This window comes from Hesperophylax consimilis, chromosome 20 (assembly GCF_061612785.1).
Source record: "Hesperophylax consimilis isolate HC1 chromosome 20, BYU_Hcon_1.0, whole genome shotgun sequence".
NCBI classification, from domain to species: Eukaryota; Metazoa; Arthropoda; class Insecta; order Trichoptera; family Limnephilidae; genus Hesperophylax; species Hesperophylax consimilis.
In genome coordinates, this window is record NC_142855.1 from 10,826,631 (window position 1) to 10,849,178 (window position 22,548).

Here is a 22,548-nt window from a genome sequence, read left to right on the forward strand (position 1 = left end):
AAAAATAAGTAAAATTATTTAGTTCTTACGGCAGAAGAAAACAACAGAAACGTAAAAATAGGATTTAATTGTATAAATTTTTACAAATATGGCATAGTAAGTAATAAATTATTTCTCTTTTGACAGAGTATTTATACTGCTATTTTGCTTACTAATCTTTTGCTTATTAAAAATTTAATGATTTCTTCGAGGTAACATGTATTATTGAATCTTTTATTATTATATTTATTTTCGTTAGTTTAACAAAAATCATTTCATTGCGTTTTTTTTATTCTTTCGTATTCCTCTAACTAGTGTAGCTTAGTAAAAAAATGCCTATAATGTTTTCTGTCTTTTCAAATACTTCAGCCTAAGTACTATTATCATAATAATTTAATTAGGGTTTTATTTATGATATTAATTTGTGTCACAGTTTAAAATTTGTTGGCATCATTAGCGGTTCTTTGAATATTGTGGGAATTTGTGGGAAAATTTCCCCTTATCCTAGGGAAAACACACATTTTTGGGCATACTTTGACAGAGGCCATTTGTAATTCCTCACAATCACAACACACAACTACAACAGTTTCGTATCGCACGAGTTATCTTTACGTGTATCTTTCGTCGCATGAGCGGTGTGCACAAGAAAATAATAATAACAATTTGATTCGCAATTATAACTTATCTTATAACCGAGCTCAGTCATCTGCCATTGTCAGAAGTCGCCTTCTATTCCAGTGAGAATAAAGGCAATCTTTAGTCAACCCAAAAACATTCGTACTTTGTTGTTCGTACCGTTTAGACAAGCAGACAAGGCTGAATTAACACTACGCAGATTACTAAAAATAATATCAACATCAAAATGAAGGCTGTTTTGTGCTTTTTGATCGTCGTTGCTATCGGAGGAGCTACTGCCAAGCTGACATGTGAGTTCAAATTATCTTATCTAAGGTTGTCTAACATCAGGGCAAACTGAAGACTGCTTTGTGTACGTTTCGACAAGCTGACATGTTAGTTATAAACTGTCTGGCTGACCATTACGCTATTTCTGAAGAAGTAGGTAGAAATGATGAAACGCCACAACAAACTTGACACAGTCCTTGCTTCATTCATACATTACTATATACTCTTTTGTTATTATTCTGAGTCTTGACATCTCCCGATTGGAGTCTTTCTTGGGTGTCCCCGATTACTTTAACCGTTGGCTTTCATGTCATGTAGAATATTCCCCCACGGAGTCAAAGGTCAACTCATTATTATTGTTTATTTATATCAATCTATCACTTCTGATAGATTGTCTGTAGAAGAGTATATCACCAGATGTATGAATGTGAATTAATCGAGGAGTGTGCCGAGACAGAGTCATGCGTCCGTCCGTTTCCTCTGCTTACCCTTAATTAAAATTATCAAAAGTATATTTGCCACATTTTCCAGAGGGTAGATTATATTTTTTGTATTGCTCTGGTGTTAAGACCACCATTTAGAGTCGAAACAATCCTTGAAATGGCTTTAGCCACGTTATACGCCAGGTACGTCCCCACATTCCTCTACCCATCTCCTTCCCCTTCCAAAAAAGGAGTTAGTACAAAGGTTTTAGAAATTTGGTAATTTGCCAATATTTTCATTTATTTTTAGCTGTTTCTGTGTGATGTTGTTCTTTGTTGACGAGTTAATGATGGCTATGAATTAGTGATGAGTCGTTCACGAACGAGCCGCACAATTGAGCTAGCTCTTTTTGATGCGCCACATTCGTACGACTCCGTACCATGGCTCAATTGTTACTCTTTTTTATCAGGAGGAATTTTAGAAAAATATCACCCTTAATATAATCCAATTCTTCATTTTTATTACACTCTCAGAGACGTGAACTTCGTCTGATAGTCTGACATCTGTATGTTCACCTACTAACCACCTAGCATCTTATTTTTCTCGAGGTACTAGGCGGCGTAGCTGTATTAAGATCCGTTCGATCATTCTTACGCATATGCCAGGTGCCGTATCGGACGATATTCTCATTGCTCGTACGCTCCGAGCTCACGGCTCCTGTTCAATTGATTCCACTCTTTAAGTTGTACGAAAATATTGAACTGGTACCGTTACAGTTCTTGCCTAAAATGCTTAGAACTAGAGATTTCATTTAGCAGAACCATGCCTCTTGTAATGCTATGCCGAACCAGCACTTCCAATCTGACATGTGAAATTGAAATCATGAAAATGTTGTGTTTAATTGAATATTTTCAATACCTACAATCTACCTCCTGGTGAAAGTTTGAAAAAAGACGAGCTAGTGACATTTTTTGTACAAATTGCATAATTCCTTATTGAAAAAAAAAAGTGGTTTTAATTTAGGTAGATTTGTGAGGATATTTGGTTTTGATTTATTTAGTAACTTGCTGACACGTACGCGGCGTTTCTGGGGTTATCCTTAGGAGATAGAAATATACCATCGCAGACTTTCCTGTAGGCCTTTTTAAGGTATACAATTCCGTAGTACATTATTTTGATGTATCTCATAAGGTTTAGCCAGCGTTAGCAATGTAAGCGCCCGAAAATATTTTTTTTTACGATTGATTACAAAACATCGACTTTTCTCTACTTTTTATAAATATACTACGCATTTATTATATATATAAACCTTCCAGATGAAATTCTCTAAATGATAGTGAAAACCTTCTCAAAATCCGTTGCGTAGTTTACAAGAACCAAGCGGACAAACAGACAGAATTTATTTTATACCATTTAGAGATAGAAAATTAGAAACATATTTTTTGGATGCCAGGTCTACTGTTCTCAAAACTTCTAGTTATTAATGCTGGAAGGGTGTTATTCCTCTTAGGTTGGAGATTTTCGTAGCGTAGATTTTTTTTCGTCTCGGAGGGCAAATCCATATGTTTGTATGAATCGCGTATACTCACAAAGCTTTCTCAGCATTTAGCGGGAACCTTTCAACTTTCCCAAACACAAAATGACGCTGACTTGTCATTTGATGACTTTTTTGACAAAACTAAGTAACTAATTAATCATCACGCCGTTTCCCCGCAGGGGTAGGCAGAGAGGACGGACCGCCAAACAACTCGGTCACACCACACACTCCTTGCCTCATTCACATTCATACATACTCTTCTATTATTCTGACTTTTGACATGGCCCGACTCAAGTATCTGATTCACTTGATTGTGCTGTCTTTCTCGGATGTCCCCCACTTCTGCTACCATTCACATTTGCATCATATATTCTCCTTACACTCCTTTCTTCGCTCATTCGCTCTACATGCCCAAACCATCTAAGCGTCCCTTTCTTGATCTTACTCACTACGCTTACATCAGCCTTGCACTCTTTGCGGATGGTTTTACCACACATACGCCTCAGGGATCACATTTCTACAGCATTCAGACTACTTTCATCCTTTCTCTGCCAATTCCATGTCTCACTTCCGTACATCAGGGTAGGTACCAGCACTCCATTGCGGACTGCTAGCTTCGCTTCTTTGGACTATTTTTTTGTTAGCGCCAACTGCGTTCAGTCCTCCATTAATGGAGTTACCTGCATTTACCCTTCTTTCAATATCTCTGTCAGCCTTCCCATCAGAACATACTTCCTAAATACACAAACTCATCCACCTGCTCCAAGTATTCCTCATTCACAGCTATATTGCACACTGTTTTCGTACTCTCTCTTTCAAACACCATTACTTTAGACTTACTTACTTTCATCGTTAACTCATTCTGCGTTCAGTCCTCCATTAATGGAGTTACCTTCACTTACCTTACTTTCAATATCTCTGTTTGAAATATCCGCCAAGTTAAATAAAACAATATCAGCGGATATTAATGAAAACTGTTTTATCGTGTCGTTTGTTTGTATTTTTTTATCGTATTACGCATGGCCCAAATCTTCATTTATTTTAATAGTTATCTCATTGATAAAATATTAAATCAATATATCAAGAAATTTCCAAATATTTACTGAGCGTGCTGTAAAAAAAAGCTTCTTTGTCAAACTTATCAATTATTTACCTTGTAATTTTTGGTACCTTAGATAAATATGATTGAAGAATATAATATTTACCTTCAATATGAAAACATAATCTTGTTGAATTAAGTTTAACGACCCCCTTGGCAGAGCTGTAAGCTCTTTGACTCCTTACAAAATCTTATAAAAGAGGTTTTTTTATTCATTGTAGAAATGTATTAAGGCGATGCCATACGTAGTAATGCAAAATCATGTGTTTTTGGTTTGAAAATTTGGTCGCCTAGAAATGTTTCAGATGCTTTAATTAAATACTGCGAGTAGAATACATCTTGACCTTTGAAATAATCGAGTATTTTTTATATAAGTCTTTTTATAAGCCCAGAAAAAACTAATGTATAGGCCTATGAAAACTGCTTTAAAGTTCAAAATCTCCTACTTACGAACCCATTTTCGGTTATGATTTTATTGTATAATGTGGCAAATTAACTTATTTATAAAATTATCGGATAAAAATTAAATATTTATGCCTGAACATCCACAAAATAAAATAAAAGGCACTTTTTGGCCATGCTTTTTTCTTGCATAAATCAAAACAGGCGAATGGTGTTAAGCGGGAATTTAAACCTTATCGCCATCTACGTAAGGGTTGTTATTGATAGCGGCTCAATTTAAAATATTACACGACGTAGTGCATCGCCTTAAATATTTGTCAGCGCCCTTGCGATGATCATCCAGATATTACTATTATCAGGCTAATTTTTGTTCGCTTTTCGGAACAACTCGCATGGTTACATCTCCCTTACTCTCATGGTGGGAAATATGATCTAAACGGTGTTAAAAAGAGAAAACACCACGCTTTATATTCAAATGTAGATGTTAACCACAGAAGAATTAAAATGTGCACCTTTATGAAACCAATGGTTCTGAAAGCATTTCGATTTATTTTTTATTCATTATTTTTATATGAAATGACGAAAAAGTGAAGTGGCGCACAGTGGGCTGAAAATCGCCTTTCATAGACATAGAGACATGAATTTTTAAGGGTCTTTTTTTTGGCTAGAAATGGATTCTGCTGATCATTACTATGCTATAAAATTTCGTATGAAGCAATTGCGTGTACAAATGAAGGAGTAATCATTTTTTTAAGAAAAATTTGTATGGCACTGACATTAAAAATGAGGCTATCTCTGGAATCATAAGGTTGGCCGTTCTATCCTTTCACACAGATATACTACTATTTATTTGTATTTTTTTGACATACTTCGTATTGTGGCGCAACTTGCGCTTTTTTTTTTTTTAAACCTCAAAGTTGAAAAAAAAAACTTTTTTATGTTGATGATTCATTTAAATGCTTAAATGCTTCCAGAAGCTGCAGAAGCTTTGCTTGAATGATCAGCAGAATCCATTTCTAGCCAAAAAAAATACCCTTGAAAATTCAAGTCTCTATGTCTATGAAAGGCGATTTTCAGCCCATTGTGTGACAGTGGCTTTTGTAATAATAAAATATCTAATAAAATGCGGTTTTTAAATAAATTTTTGGTTATAAAAAACGCAAAGTGAGCCATTTTTATATTCGCATTTATAATTTTAATATATCAAAAATTTATAATTTTATTTTTAGTAATACAATTGGATAGCGTATTTTATCTCCTTTCAAAAGCAGTTTTTACTTTTCGGATACATTCAGAAATATTCCATTCATTTGTATTTTATTGCAAAGCAGAAATACTAAAGTCAACATAAGCTTTAGAGTTAAGTCCTCAAATGGCTTTAGATGCTAATGGCAAGGCTAATACTGAAAATGTGAAGAGCCCTAGCGTCATCACACTTTCATTGTGCAGCAACATCCGTTCTGCAATGCGGAATGTATAGAGCAAGTTGTGATGTCGATGACTCGGTACTAATTAACGGATTGTTTGGTACCAAGAATTTATTGTATTCCAGGAGGGTTCCATGATATTTCATACTCATAATAGTTGCCTAGTTATTATTTCATCACTTTTCATGACTTTATAGCACTTTTTTATAGGTGTGTTGAACTGTCATTTTGATGAGATATCCGCTTACTCTCCAGGAGATAAAATAGTTAGTTATTTTAAATGCTTTTACTGCAAGGGCACTCCTCCTAGATCGGAGAATCTTGTAGCGTGGTTCAGAGAGCAGATCCAGAATCGCCGGTAGTCCCCATGCTTTCTCCCGTAGATATATCTTAGATACTTTGATGTCATTGCTTCGGACTTGGGAAATTCGAAGTTTGTAACACGATGATACCAGCTCCGGTAGGACTGACGTTTATCTTTCTTATTCCATCCGATTTCAGAGAAATGCCCATATGTCCGCTTGTGTGTGCGTGATTGCCACCAAAAGCTGATAGAATGCATTGTAACCAACTACGAGTTTATCTGCTAGAATTCAGCTCGATTGCATGTCAGGAAGTGGGTTAATTTCCGCTTCACAGATTTGAATTCAAATGTATTTAAAATTAATTACATTTATAAATAATAGCAAATTTAATCGTTAATCCCACGTGAATTAATAACTGGGTAAATTAGGCCAGTGACAAATAAAATAATATTCTTATTTTTGCAAACAATCAAAGTAACACGCTATCGCGGTGATCTCTTATCGCGCACGTTCATCGCTGCATGTGTATCGCTTGCGACATGTCAAGAGGTAATCCATCACCACTTATCTTTCAAAGATGACAGCTATATAATATGATCAATGCAATACTGTATTGATTTTATAACTTGACATAATTTAGTTTTGATGAGTTTATCTGATGACATATATATATTATTGTTTTACGTTGATGATTTCTTCCGTGGTGCAAGCAGGTCTGAATTGCAGAGTACTTTTCTACTCCCCACAACATACCCCAATTATTGGGATGCCATAATCTCACTGGACAATTGGGACTCTTAACCTATCTCTTTTGTCTCTCTTGATTAGTATAGAAAGTTAGGTTGGGGCACCAAATAGATAATATACATTATATATGCCTTCCATGTAGATTTGAATAGAAACCGATGTCGCCACTGACTTGGTACCTTTTGAATCTAGCCCATTTAGCACGCGCTCTGCCTCACATCAAACACAGTTCAGAAAAGTTAAAAAAATGATCAGATTTTATTCTTGTTATTTATTGATGTATTTATTATATTTAAGGCGATGCCATACGTAGTAATGCAAAATCATGTGTTTTTGGTTTGAAAATTTGGTCGCCTAGAAATGTTTCAGATGCTTTAATTAAATACTGCGAGTAGAATACATCTTGACCTTTGAAATAATCGAGTATTTTTTAGATAAGTCATTTTATAATCTCAGAAAAAAATAATGCAAAGGCCTATGACAACTGTTTTAAAGTTCAAAATCTCCTACTTACGAACCCATTTTCGGTTATGATTTTATTGTATAATGCGGCAAAATAAGTTATTTATAAAATGATCGAAAAAAAATTAAATATTTATGCCTGAACATCCACAAAATAAAATAAAAGGCACTTTTTGGCCATGTTTTTTTCTTGCATAAATCAAAACAGGCGGATGTTGTTAAGCGGGAATTTAAACCTTATCGCCATCTACGTAAGGGTTGTTATTGATAGCGGCTCAATTTAAAATATTACACGACGTAGTGCATCGCCTTAAGTGACACATAAAGCGAAAAAGAAAGGTCCACTTTTGTACGTCCAATTACGCTCCCAACTCAGAACTGCTGAAATCCTTCAGACTAACTAACTAACTGCGTCCTTTGCAGATGAGATACCAGTACACAATCTAATTGTATATGACCTCATTTTAACCTCAGTTTATTTTTATTTTAAAACTAGTACACAGCTGCTGACCTTGTACAAATCGCAAGTGCGTCCCGCAATTGAGTTTGGCAGCCACCTCTGGTCTGGAGCTCCAAAATATCTGAATAAAAAACCCTTGACTATCCAGAAACGGGCGGTCTTTTCATAGATTCTCCTCTCCTAACAAACGGATTCTAATCAAGATATAAGACGGGTTTCTTCAAGAACCGTGTTCACTCTTTCCTCAAAAAGACCCTCCACACAGCATCCCCTCCGATGACAAAATGCCTCGAGAGAGAAATTATTTTCATCAAGGCCTCACTTTTTACGTGGGTTCAATGTGTCGTTTACAATAGCATAAAATGTTAGTTTATTAATGATTAGTATAAATTTGCAAGAAATACTTGACAGCTGCCAGATTAACAGCTAATTTGACATCAACTTTGATTGTAAATACGCAATTGAGATATGCGACGAACGTGCCAATGCAAAGATCGCTGATTAATTTATGTGCCTTGTTCAGATTGTCAGATAAATCTAATTACATCTGATTTGATCTTGCGATACAATGTCTGATGTGTTATTCGATTGTCTCCGATATGGTCTGAATGTCAACTTTTTAATTGGAAGTGTTTTTAAAATATCAGGTGTCTACAACAGATATGCAGTACATCTAATGATAATGACATCTTATCTGCTAGTTACCTTTGTGAATTATTCTTTTGTACAGCAAGTCTGAAATAAATATTATAAAGCAAGGTGGCTGTTAGCTTAGTTCTTCTAAACTACGCAACAGATTTCTATAGGGTTTTCACCATCTGTTAGAGAATTTCTTCCGGAAGGATGGTATATATATAATAGATGCATATTATATTTATAGAAAGCAGAGAAAAGTTTCCGAGCATCATCATCAGCTAGTTAGGTATATTATTGATATGTATAGAACATATGGGTTGGTCGGTTACTGGGTTCAGTGACCAGTGACGACATGTGCAAGAATCTTTTATGAAATGTACATATGTGCGTATACAGGGTGTATCGGCACGTACCCGACAAACTTTAACCAGCTATTCCTTAGCACATTTGGAGTAAAAAATGTTGTGGGCACTTTGCTGTCCGGTAACATTTTTTTAAAAATTAAAAACAAAAACTGTCATTGGCGTTGCTTCTCGTGTTCAACAGCTGTTATTAGCAAGTACGTCGAAAAGCGTCTTCGCTCTTTCGTATACACTAAATAATAATAGTTAAGAACGAGACGAATGGTGCCGTGCCATTTCGTTGTGATTGTAAATGCGCGCCAATGTAGGTACATACGTACATTATTCAACAAAATTCGAGGAAAATATTGCCAGATGGGATAAAACAGTGGTGAGATGTGGTGAAAATATGAATAGTACATTTTTTATTTAAAAAAAAAACATTACCGTACAGCAAAGTGGCCATAACATTTTTTACTCCATATATGCTCAGGATTCGCTGGTTAAAATTTGTCGGGTACGTGACGATACATCCTGTATACATATATTATATACATGGTGTATAGGCACGTACCCGACAAACTTTAACCAACTATTCCTTGGCACATTTGGAGTAAAAAATGTTATGGGCACTTTGCTGTCTGGTAACATTTTTTTTTAACCCTTGAGACGTTGTTGATTTGCACGGATCGAACCTTCTACAAGCTTCCATTTTTTCAAAGACAATAACAAGCACTATTTCGTTCTCTTTCTGACATAAAATAAATAATTAATTTTTAGATGAGAGGAAGAGAGATATATGCATTTTAATAATGTGCGGTCGTTCTGGGACAAATATGGTCTTAGGAGAGTATAATGCGCGCACGGCATTTGGGACGGTTTGGGTCTTAGAAGGTCCGAAGGGTTAATAAAAAAATTATTATTCATATTTTCACCACATGTCACCAATGTTTTATCCTTTGTCAAAGTTTGAAAACCCGTCTGGCAATATTTTGTTCGAGTTTCGTTGAATAATGTACGTACGTACCTACGTTGGCGCGCTTTTACAATCACAACGAAATGGCACGGCACCATTCGTCTCATTTTTAACTATTATTATTTAGTGTGTATGAAAGAGCGAGGACACTTTTTGACACACTTGCTAATAACAGCTGTTGAACACGAGGAACAATGCAAATGACAGTGACAGTGTGGATTTTTTATTTATTTTTTGTTTTTAATGGAAAAAAATGTTACCGGACAGCAAAGTGCCCATAACATTTTTTACTCCAAATGTTGTAAGGAATAGCTGGTTAAAGTTTGTCGGGTACTTGCCGATACACCCTGTATTATACAGGGTGTATCGGCACTAACCCGACAAACTTTAACCAGCTATTCCTTAGCACATTTGGAGTAAAAAATGTTATGGGCACTTTGCTGTCCGGTAGCATTTTTTTTTCAATTAAAAACAAAAAAATTTAAAATTTCCACACTACATCACTGTCATTGGCATTGCGTTTCGTGTTAAACAGCTGTTATAAGCAAGTATGTCAAAAAGCGTCTTCGCTCTTTCGCACACACTAAATAATAATAGTTAAAAATGAGACGAATGGTGCCGTGCTATTTCGTTGTGACTGTAAACGTGCGCCAATATAGGTACACACGTGCATTATTCAACGGAATTCGAATAAAATAATTGCCAGATGGGTTTTCAAACTTTGTCAAAGGGTAAAACAGTGGTGACATGTGGTGAAAATATGAATAGTAAAATTTTTATTAAAAAAAAACGTTACCGGACAGCAAAGTGCACATAAGATTTTTTACTCCAAATATGCTAAGGAATAGCTGGTTAAAGTTTGTCGGGTACGTGCCGATACACCCTGTATATTATACACGGTGTCCGGAAACTCGTAGTACAAGCGGGAAACTGGAGAATCTACACCACATGGGGAACCCAAAAAAACATAAAGTTTTTTGATTTGAGCATTTTCAAAAAAAAAAAAAAAAAACCAAAAAAAAATATTTTTCGGCTATTTTAGGGTTAAAGTTTTTTCTGGTGTTTAGGGTTGAATAACAGATGTTTTTAACCCTGCAGAGCAGAAATATTTTATGATTACACCGGGTTAAATGAAGGGTGATTTCAAAATAATGCTTCAAATCCGAGTTTCTTCATTTATTTTACTTTCAAATAGTTTTAATTAGTTGGGTACTTTGATCTTCAGTAATAATTTATAAGAATTTGATTAAAAAAAAAATAAAAAAAATCAACTTCAAACTCGATTTACTCGATAACGAAAGCTCAAATAAAAAAAAATTATACTACAAAATCGACTCCAAATGTGATGTAGATTCACCAGTTTCCCGCTTGTACTACGAGTTTCCGGACACCCTGTATATGTGAATCGATAGTTCCAATGAATAATGAGTAATATATTTAATTAGAATCAATGATTTCCACTCGGCACTGTGGCTCTATACATATTTACATGTTATATCTAGTCACATCCTGATGACATTACCTAACAAACATTTGCTTTTCTTTGTCTTTGTGCAATGCATCCAAAGTGCATTTTCACAAAGAACAACTAAGGATTTTTTTTGATTCATGTGCTCTATATGTACGTGTTTACGTAATGATTAATTCAGATTTTCAAAAATCAATATATCGTCACCTCAGTTGGACGAGGTTCCAGATGAAATTAAAAAAAAAAAATTACTTTTGAATGCAAAACTATTTCTTTTACTCATTTTTATTCCGTAGATACTTTAATGACGAAGTTATAACATCAAGTTAGCGTAGTAAACATCGAGAATCTTATGCGATGAGTTATTGTACCCTAGCTGGTTGCACATAGTTCTATCTGCACGTTTAGGTATGTTCAAAAATAGTAAATATCGCCGAAAATTTGTTCTTATTAGTGACAGGAGTGTTTAGACAGAAGAAATCGGAGACGCCCAAGAAAGACATTATTAGCAATAGCGAAACATTGCGGGGTCTAGTAATATTATTGTTTATTGTGGTATTTTAAGTAGGTACATAGTTATCTATGTCCTAATACAATCCTTATATACATAGGAATATTATTCCAATGTGGAACATGCCGCAAATATACTATATATTATTTTAAAGGAGTAAATTGTGAAATAACACTAATGGTTTTGAACCCGTGACCTCTAGATTGTTTTTTATTTTGTTTTTACACGGGTTTGTTTTTACATTTTCAGAATACTTTTTTAAAAAAAATACATTAACCACTCAGAACATTAGAACGTCAAAAGACGTAAATATGATAATAGCGGTCAAGACATTAGAACGTCTTTTCACGTAAACGCGCGAGATTTTACAAAAATCGATTTATTTCCATCACTAGTATACGGATTGCCATGATTTAAAAAACAGAGTATCGATAATGAATAACGCTACGCGTCTGTATTCAAGAATACCTATGGAACGTAGAGGTGCATTATCTAAGTCGATTGGATCTGTCATCTTGTTCGTTCATAATTTATTGCGTTTCTAAATAATTTATTAAAAATATTTTAGTTTGGACGGTTAATATTTTGAGGTGACTAATAGTTTTTAATTATATTTCTTCAATATATAAAGTGTTATTTCTTTATGATACTCAGAAAAAAGTACATTTTTCACAGCTTTGAAATAATGGTCAGCGATTTTTACATATTTTTGACGTTTTCAGAAAATGTATATTTAGAAACGCAAATATTTACGTATAACAAAACAATACGATAGTGAATTTCATAATCTTTCCAAAACATTTTTTAGAATGAGGCTACGTTTCCCAAAACGTGAGTTATGAAGCTTTTAACAAAACTCGTAAATATCACAAAAATTTTCACGTTTTGACAGTTCGCAAAGGAACACAAAGTAAATAAAAGTCTTTGTCTGAGAGGTTAAAGATGTGTAAAATGGGTTGACTTTGTCCTTTGTCTATTGTCCAAGTACCCTGTGGAAGCTTTTCGTTTTTTTTTTTAATATTTGTACAGTCAGGCCTTAAATTTCGACAACAAAACTGTATTATTTAGTTGAGTGCGTTATTTGAAAAGAAACAGAAGATAGTAATAATATGTTGTTGCGCAGGTCAGGACAAGCCGGCTGATGTGCCGAAGGCTTGGATCAGCATGGAGGATCCGTGCGTGAAGAGCATGCGCGACCAGGTACAGAGGGAGCTGCACGCCTCCATGCAGTATCTCGCCATGGCCGCACACTTCTCCAGAGACGTGGTGAGCATTGCCAATCGACTCTTGTCAATCCTTCCTTACTCTGAACAAGAGGATGTTTTATATGTGCCTATAAGTATGCTTGGGTAAACAGAACACACTGTTTAATTAATATAATAAAATTTTGAATCCACTTAAAGTAGTTCAAAGATTGGTAATCAAAGTAATTTTGGAAAAACCGTCAAAATTTTCTACCGAAATTATTTTTACAATTTTTAAAGTACCTACAGTAGACAAAATGTATCAAAAATATTCAATACTTCAAATTTCCAAAGAAATACAGTCAAATACTCATAACTTGCAATTCAATACATCAGCAAGATACCAGAAAACTATTAAAATCCCAAAATTTAACACTAAACTCATTCAAAATACCTATCTTTATCTAGGCATAATTTATTTTAATAACCTTCCATTAAATTTAAAAAATATCGAAACTATTCAGGAATTTCACCTTAAATTAAAAAATTACCTTAAACTATTATAAGTCCAAAATACGTTTACTACTTACATCTAGAAGTAATATTGTTTAAATCTTGTGTTGTTTCTTAATAATTTATTTACCTTAATACTAACATGTACATAATTGAACTAGAATTCCCTCACCAAACACAAGAGCATTGTCTCTTTATGGTGAGGAAAGGCTACTTTAATTTCTATTGTTTTATATCTTGTTTATATCCTGTATACTTATCTATGTAAAAAATTTTTTTTTCTCAAATATTAAATAAAAAAATAAAATAAATAAATAAATAAAAATTGTTTTATGAAAAAACACTTTTTGCAAGTTGTATTTTAAAATATTAAAATTAATTATTTGTTTGCTCCCGTACGTACGCAATGTGAATGTGAATCAATAGTTTTGTTCGTATAAAAACAAAACTATTGATTCAAGAAAGGCATACAAATACAATATAGGATTGAATCACCAATACAATAGTATGCCTTTCTTATAAATACTATTCATTTTGTATATGCACGAGTGCGATCCAATAATTTGTCTTAATATTTAAAGCATAACTTGCAAAAAGTGCACTTTCACAAAATAATCAAATTAAAGCCATCTATGGATGTGTAGATTACAACGTTTACCCTTAATTAAAATAACGCTCACCTGTGGAATGTAATGTGATTATTATTATACTTACTCTATACGTTGTGAATTGTAATTACCTGGAATCCTTGGTATTTGTTTCATGATCGTGCCAAGTCTTCCTCGAGCATCCCTGACTTTTCCTACCATTCACTACTGTATACCATAGTGTTACTGTTTAAAAACTACAAAATGTGAAATATGTAGAATCTGCCGGTCTTAGCGTGATATTTCTGTTTCAGATCAACCGTCCCGGTTTCGCCAAGACATTCTTCGAAGCAGCTTCTGAAGAGAGGGAGCACGCCATCAAGCTGATCGAGTACCTGAGCATGCGAGGAGAACTTACTTCTGGAGTCAGCTCTCTGATCACCATGCCCGTGAGTACCGCATTATTCTTTGTACTAGCGCCGGTCAAGGTTAACCCTAAATGTACTAGCAGGATGCATTCTGCTGATGCTGCTAATCTAATCTGCTCTTTCATATATGCAAAAAACACTTCGCAAGTTGTGCTTTCAAATATTAACTAACTTCGGGCGGGAAAGGTAGTTCTACCCGTTCGGTCGATTGATGCTTAACGCCGGGAAGAGTAGTTCTACCTTTTGCGCCGGCCTCATTTCAATGGCAGAAAAACAGAATTATTCAATGTTTTAATATGAATATTATATACCAATCTCTTTGTAAAGGTCCCAAGTCTTCTTTTTATATTTATCTTTGTGCCTTTCGTTTACATCGGTATTTCAACTAAAGGATAGTATATTATTTGTTATTTTAATAATTCAATTCCTGGAATGAGGGTTTTTACGACCGTGAAACCTGATTCGAATCTCTATCTCTGTTCTGTACCCATTCAAATCCTATGTGCAAGCGAGCGAGAGACGTCGGGCGTATTGAAAGAAAGCAGGTATGGGCAAATACCGATAGGCGGATCGTAATAAACATATTACAAGGTTAATTGAGTTGCATTTCAAACAATATTTGATTTTCGTTCAGTACTTTTATAGCTTGGGTATGTTGAGTTGCTACTTAGAAGTTTTTATTAAAATATTTTAATTATTTTTGAAGATATTGTTCGCGCGGGACCTTTATTTTCGCCCGAAGACAGCGTAGAGCTAGCGCAAAAAATACCCGCCAGAAATGTGTTAAGATGAATTGTTTGTTTGCGCCTGTACACGCATTACAAAATTATTTATTCATATTTGCATATGCACGGCCTCAAATAATTAATAATTCATCTTTATATTTCAAAGCATAACTTGCAAACGTGTTTTTCTATGAACGAGAAGATTATGCATCATTTTAAGGGAGATTTCTGTGCAGCCTTTTTCATATTAAACCTAAATTTAGATGTGTTTTTTCATTCTAACAAGAAAGTGGTGAGAAATCATATTTCTCACCATGGCAGTAAGTGAGGCCAAAAACGAACAAGTTAGCCTGATATCCTTAACCACTCAGAACATTAGAACGTCAAAAGACGTAAATATGATAATAGCGGTCAAGACATTAGAACGTCTTTTCACGTAAACGCGCGAGATTTTACAAAAATCGATTTATTTCCATCACTAGTATACGGATTGCCATGATTTAAAAAACAGAGTATCGATAATGAATAACGCTACGCGTCTGTATTCAAGAATATCTATGGAACGTAGAGTTGCATTATCTAAGCCGATTGAATCTGTCATCTTGTTCGTTCATAATTTATTGCGTTTCTAAATAATTTATTAAAAATATTTTAGTTTGGACGGTCAATATTTTGAGGTGACTAATAGTTTTTAATTATATTTCTTCAATATGTAAAGTGTTATTTCTTTATGATACTCAGAAAAAAGTACATCTTTCAAGGCTTTGAAATAATTGTAAGCGATTTTTACATATTTTTGACGTTTTCATAAAATGTATATTTAGAAACGCAAATATTTACGTATAACAACACAATGCTATAGTGGATTTCATAATCTTTCCAAAACATTTTTTAGAATGAGGCTACGTTTCCCAAAACGTGAGTTATGAAGCTTTTAGCAAAACTCGTAAATAACACAAAAATTATCACGTTTTGACAGTTCTCAAAGGAACACATAGTAGATAAAAGTCTTTGTCTGAGAGGTTAAACATTTATTTTATTTATTTTTTATAATATTCATTACATTGTCCTACTAGGAAGATCTCCCGTTTTAGGACAGTAAAATTAACAGGTTTCAAATTATCCTAGAGGAATACAGGATTTAAGAATAGAGAAAATAGATATAATAACCATTTTGTTATTTTTGAACCGAAGGATGACAATTCACACAGTTTCTGTGAAGGGATTTTGTTATATATATTAGGAGCGAGATAAGAGAATAGTTTTTGATAAGCCGCTCTGTTGCTTGTTGGAACCATTCCTTCCCTTACTTCTGGTTTGATGTTTGTGATGCATTAACCTTTCCGGGAGTATGTTACGTAATTCTGGCTGTGCTCTGGGGAGTGAGTTTTTTTTACATAAATAAAGATATATATTTTTTGATTAAATTTTATGATAGTATGCAAAATAAATAACAGCCGATATCTCTGTCGATAATGATGTAAAATGTTTAAAATTGGTGTAAAGTCACAGGAATATGCCCATAGACGGCAATACGATGCATATTTACAGAATATGCATCGAATATGCATATGCGACCCCTGTCGTCCATAGACGTCCATACTCCTTTGGCGAAAGTGTGTACCGTCGTTCATTTGCGTCCATACTCCCGGAAAGGTTAATCAACTTGTTGGTAGTTCTCTCCAAATAAGAAGTCAATAGAGCATTAAATTGTTTTATATTAGTATGATGCATTGATGTCATGATAAAGAATGTAATCTGATGCTGATCCTCTTGTCTCCGTGTTCAGGAGGTGGCCAAGTCGGAGTGGGCCACAGGGGTGGAGGCCCTAAAAGACGCCCTGAACCTCGAAGCCAAGGTCACAGACTATATCCGCGGGGTTATCAAGGTCTGCGAGAACAGCGATGCCTTCAACGATTTCCACGTGAGTTACTACTTATTACTATTTCTTACCACATCTTATGTAGTATTCAATTATTGCGTTGAATAGACAATACACGCTACAAATACCTTTTATGCAGATTTGAATGGAAACCGATTTTGACAATGATTTGGTACCTTTAGGTAGTTACACGGCATGACAGCAAACATACCAATATTTATATCCTGGACATGACCAATTACCACTCTCACTACCAACATTTATATCCTGGACATGACCAATTACCACTCTCACTACCAACATTTATATCCTGGACATGACCAATTACCACTCTCACTACCAACATTTATATCCTGGACATGACCAATTACCACTCTCACTACCAACATTTATGTCCTGGACATGACCGATTACCACTCTCACTACCAACATTTATGTCCTGGACATGACCAATTACCACTCTCACTACCAACATTTATATCCTGGACATGACCAATTACCACTCTCACTACCAACATTTATATCCTGGACATGACCAATTACCACTCTCACTACCAACATTTATGTCCTGGACATGACCGATTACCACTCTCACTACCAACATTTATGTCCTGGACATGACCAATTACCACTCTCACTACCAACATTTATATCATGGACATGACCAATTACCACTCTCATTACCAACATTTATATCCTGGACATGACCAATTACCACTCTCACTACCAACATTTATATCCTGGACATGACCAATTACCACTCTCACTACCAACATTTATATCCTGGACATGACCAATTACCACTCTCACTACCAACATTTATATCCTGGACATGACCAATTACCACTCTCACTACCAACATTTATATCCTGGACATGACCAATTACCGTTGATTCAAGAACTTTCTCGTGTTCTTCTTTATGTTTTGCATTAACGCATGTGCACTCTATATACACCGCGTCTGGAATCTCCTAGCACTAGTAGGAATCTGTTAGCTCTGTGAATATCGCACTTATGGAGACTTGGGAATTTATCAAATAAATCGTGAAAAAATAATAATATATATATTTTTTTTTTTATTAATTTTAAAAACTTACAATTTTGATGATTTTCTCAACTACCAAACTAGGCTCATGCCCATATTACGGTAGTCTTACATGATTTATGTAAGAATAACAATAATAAAACACAAGGGAAAAGGAAATTGTTATGGTAAAACAAAAATTTTAAAAATTCATATCATTATAGAAACCATATTAGAAATAAAAAAAGAGATAAAAAAGAAATTTGAAAGAAAGTATAAATAAAAATATTAAAAAGTAAGATATATGCAAAATTATACCAAATTATTTTATATCATTATTTTTTTTTTTAGCATGGGCGGTCTCCCATTTTACCTCATTCCTTTAACAGTCACCCGAGCCCTTTAATAAAGTTCACCAGGGTTGTTATTGGATATGTGGCTATGTCTTCTGGTTCTACAATGTGTCTTCGCAGGTATCTGAGCCTTGTTCCCAACAGAGCGGGACATTGGCACCAATGGTGAATTGGAGTCTCTTCATCCTCTTCACATAACCTGCATCTGTTGGTGTTTCATCCTTTTCCAACAACTGTTTGTGTCTCCTGAGATGGCAGTGTCCCGTTAATAGTCCTACCAGTTCCCTCAGTAGTAGTCTGGTTCGCCTTGGGTCTGGTCCGTTTATGGGTACTTTGGATTGCCTCATTCCGGGTGCCCTTTCCCATTCCGTTTGCCGGGATTTGACCCACCTTTCAATATGTATTTTCTATCTGCTACTCCTACTGACGGCTTGGATCCCGTAAGTGGTGCTTATTATATCTCTTCAAATTGGCTGCATTTTGACCAGCGTAAGCTCGCGGGTTTTGGCCACCGTTATCTCGCGGGTTTTGGCCAGCGTAAGCTCGCGGGTTTTGCCCAGCGTAAGCTCGCGGGTTTTGCAAATGGCTAAAATGTGACCAAATAAGCTCCAGTGGTTAAAAGATTATAAAAACTTTTGAAGCCAATTCTATGCTTTGACACTAGACATTAAACAGCTGGTATTAACCCAATAGTAACAGATTTAAAAAAAAAATCAAATTTGATTTAAGTAATTAATTTAATTTACACGGTAACGAAAGTTCAAATCCAAAAAAGTTGTACCAATGAGTAGAGTAGCAATTTAGTGCGCCCTACTGTCGAATTTGGCAGCCATCTCTGGTCCGGAGCCCCTAAATAATTGAAAAAAACCCTTGACTCTGTGCAAAAACGGGCGGTCCGTTTGATAGATTCCCCAATCTTAACAAACGGACTTTTTTTTTATTTTTTTTTTATTTTTTTTTATAGTGAATACCTCACAAGAGTCCCAACTGCTCCCGTCTGGAGCCAGTGAGACTATGGCATCCCCAATTGGGGGATGTTGTGAGGCTGAAGGTAAGTGGGGAAGGGAAAGAGGAAGGTGGGGAAGTACCTGGCTATTCAGATCTAGTCACTAAACACGGCTAAAGCCATTTGGAGCAACGTTTCAATTCTGAATGGTGGTCTTACACCAGGGCGATACTGGTAGTATCTTCCACTCTTTAGAGCACAGGCGTCAGGTAGGTATGCTGTCCTTGTTCTATCGGTATTACAATGGAAGATGCTCTGAGGAACTAGCGCCATTGATCCCTTCGGCACCGGTGCGTAGTCGGGATACACGCCAAACGCGCGCCCAACATTTGTACACGGTTGACATTTGTCACATGATTCCTTCTTAAGTTCAACAGCTCGGCTGTGGAACGAACTGCCGGTCTCTGTGTTTCCTCCCTCCTACAACATGGGACTCTTCAAGACCCATGTTCACTCCTTCCTCTCCACAAAAAGACCCTCCACACAGCATCCCCAAAGATGACATAGGCTCTGACGGAAATTATTTTCTTCAGGGCCTCCTGTGTGGAATTAATATAAAAAATAAAAAAAACATTAAATGTGACGTAGATTCACCAGTTTCCCGCTTTTACCACTGGTTTCCGGACACCATGTAGTGTCAATTTTGTTTTTACACTGTCTTTTTGTACACGATTTTGTTATAAAGCGGTCAACAAAACATGATGGAATCGTTCGTTCTTATTAGAACTCTCCCATTTTCCTATAATGTACCGATTTATTTTAATTCGGTATTCTGTGAAAATCATCGTGTAAGCGTACAAAAAGAATTAATAGGAAGTTTGTGCAAATTTAGGTTGGAATGTTTCCAACTCTCATTGTAATTTTATGATCATCAAACCGATGTTTAGCACCTTTTCATGTTTGAACACGGTCCCATTGAATGCCGGTAATATTTAACAAGCATAACTGTTTGGTTTGTTTGCGATTCCTGTTAGCTAGTTACAATTTGATCAAAAACTGCAACGGGCGGGGAATTTAATGTTTGGCATAATTTTGACATTTGAATGGTCTATGTGAAAAGCTGATTGTCAGCCTGTTTCAGCTTTAAACAAATTGTGATTTGTCGTCGAGCTTTCGTGTTGATACGATCACAAGAACTGGGCTGAGAAACGTTAAACATTAAGATTCTTGGTCTGTTTCGGCTTTTGATTAAGTTGTGATTGTGTCAAGCCGTTGTCAGTTGTCTGTTGAATCTGCGCCGTTTAATTGTTCTAAAATATGTATTGATGTCCATGTTGTAGTAATTGAAGAAAATGTCTTTTTTTCATGCATTTTATCCGTGTTTTTTGCATGCGTGTGTTAATTCGTGCCCTAGCGATCACATCAAAATAGATAATTGTCGCCAGCTTTATACTTGCAACCCGGCCAGCATGAATGCTAATCTCGCTACGATACTGCACGCATATTATATTATTCTATGTCATCATTTTCCTTGTTAATTTTCAGCCATTTGAAAATATTTTATATGTATCTGAGCATTTTAGATTACTATTTTTCCTACTTTATGTCCGGGTTAAATCTTTCCCATAGGAAAAACTAAACCTTTCCACACACTTTTCCACAAATGATCATCTAGTCAATCAACATTATGCAAGTGCATTATATAAGCAAAATAAATACAAAACAATACAAGAACAACACGTCAACTCACCAGAGATCAAATGGGAAAATAATTCACCGACTCCAGATATTTTCATATCAGAGGGTTCGGCTCGGTAGAACTTCTAACAGGGCCTATAAATCCTACTGATCCCTCAACATAAATATTTAAAAAATCTTTCGTTATCCTACATGTATTTAAAATGACCGACTTTTGCATCTTTATATATAAATTTTTTGATAGATCTAATACGCCTAAATTTGGAATGAGAGATCTAGGTATAATGCCAGTAGCCGAAATAACAAATGGTAATATTTTTATAGTCAGAGAATGCCAAATTCTTTTTATCTCTTTTCCTAGATCTGTGTATTTTTTCATTAACAGATTTTTGAATATTACAGGAATTTGGAACAGCGACATCAATGATATAAGTTATTTTTTTAAAATTTTGTCATGTAAAACTATATCGGGTCTATTATGACTGATCGTTCGGTCTGTTAGTATAGTTTTATCATAATATATTTTATAAAATTCGTTTTCTAAAAATGAATTTGGTTCGTATTCATAATATGGTATTATATTACGGCAGTCAATCAAGTTATGTTTAATTACCAAACTTTGGTGAATTATTTTTAAAACTTGATTGTGCCTAAATGTATACTCGGACGGTGCTAATTTAGAACATCCCGATATGATATGTTCTATAGTTTGTTTTATTTTTCATTATAATTTATGACAACGGGTCAATTTCTTAGTCGCTGCTCTGTATTGTAATTCCTGGTACAAACTTGCATTAACTACATATAACTCTTGTCTCTCTCTCTCGTAAGGGAAGCACTCACGCACACAGTGATGTGTATGCAATACGTTAATAGTGTCGACAAATTGACGCGTGACTATGAAAAATAGGGATCGGGAAAGGCTGGTCGAAGGAGACCTTTTCATCTCTCCAGCAGGACTCTCTTGACCCAACGTCTTCCACCGCAGTGGGAGGGATGGATTTGTACGTCCGTAACTCCTGGATAGCGTAAAAACCCCCGTAAAAATAATTAAAAACCGACAGATTATGTATAGATTGAGTGCTGCGTACAAAATGCTTAGGGCAGAAAATTACAGTTAACAGGTAAGTTTGCGCTTGTTTCAAATATTATGTCGAGTTATACTGTCTTACTATTTGTTAAGAATTTATCTATCAATGAAAGAGAATATCCTAACTAATATGCCATAGTATAATGGGTTTTTTTTAAAATTACAGTTAACACATTGTCGTCGGGACACGGCAAATGCCGTTTTTGTCGACTGTCGGTTTTTGGCGGGAAACGGCATTATACGGGTTTGTTATCAGCGTGAAATAAAACGCTACCTGACCTACCTAGGCGGCAGTCTGTCGACGTTAATTGAGATGCCTTGTCCGGATTGGCTAGTTTGCCGCTTGTAAAGGCGTCACCACAAATCTACAGTTTTTATTCGATCTCAATCTCCAGTTTAGTTTGAGTCATTTCACGTATTGGAATATTTTTCATACCGCTCG

The 22,548-nt window shown here is 35.2% G+C and overlaps 1 protein-coding gene across 3 annotated transcripts in view; it reads left to right on the top strand.

Annotated features, from left to right (window-relative positions):
• Window positions 1-22,548, top strand: part of Fer1HCH (ferritin 1 heavy chain) — a 35,418-nt gene that overhangs the window by 6,364 nt on the left and 6,506 nt on the right. For 2 of the 3 annotated variants that reach the window (XM_089644333.1, XM_089644334.1), the window contains exons 2-4: window positions 12,800-12,942; window positions 14,275-14,409; window positions 16,903-17,037. In XM_089644333.1, coding sequence (XP_089500459.1) covers window positions 12,800-12,942; window positions 14,275-14,409; window positions 16,903-17,037 — 413 coding nt within the window. Of the gene's footprint in view, window positions 1-671; window positions 906-12,799; window positions 12,943-14,274; window positions 14,410-16,902; window positions 17,038-22,548 lie in introns of those variants that run through there. The other variant, XM_089644335.1, reaches the window with a different exon arrangement.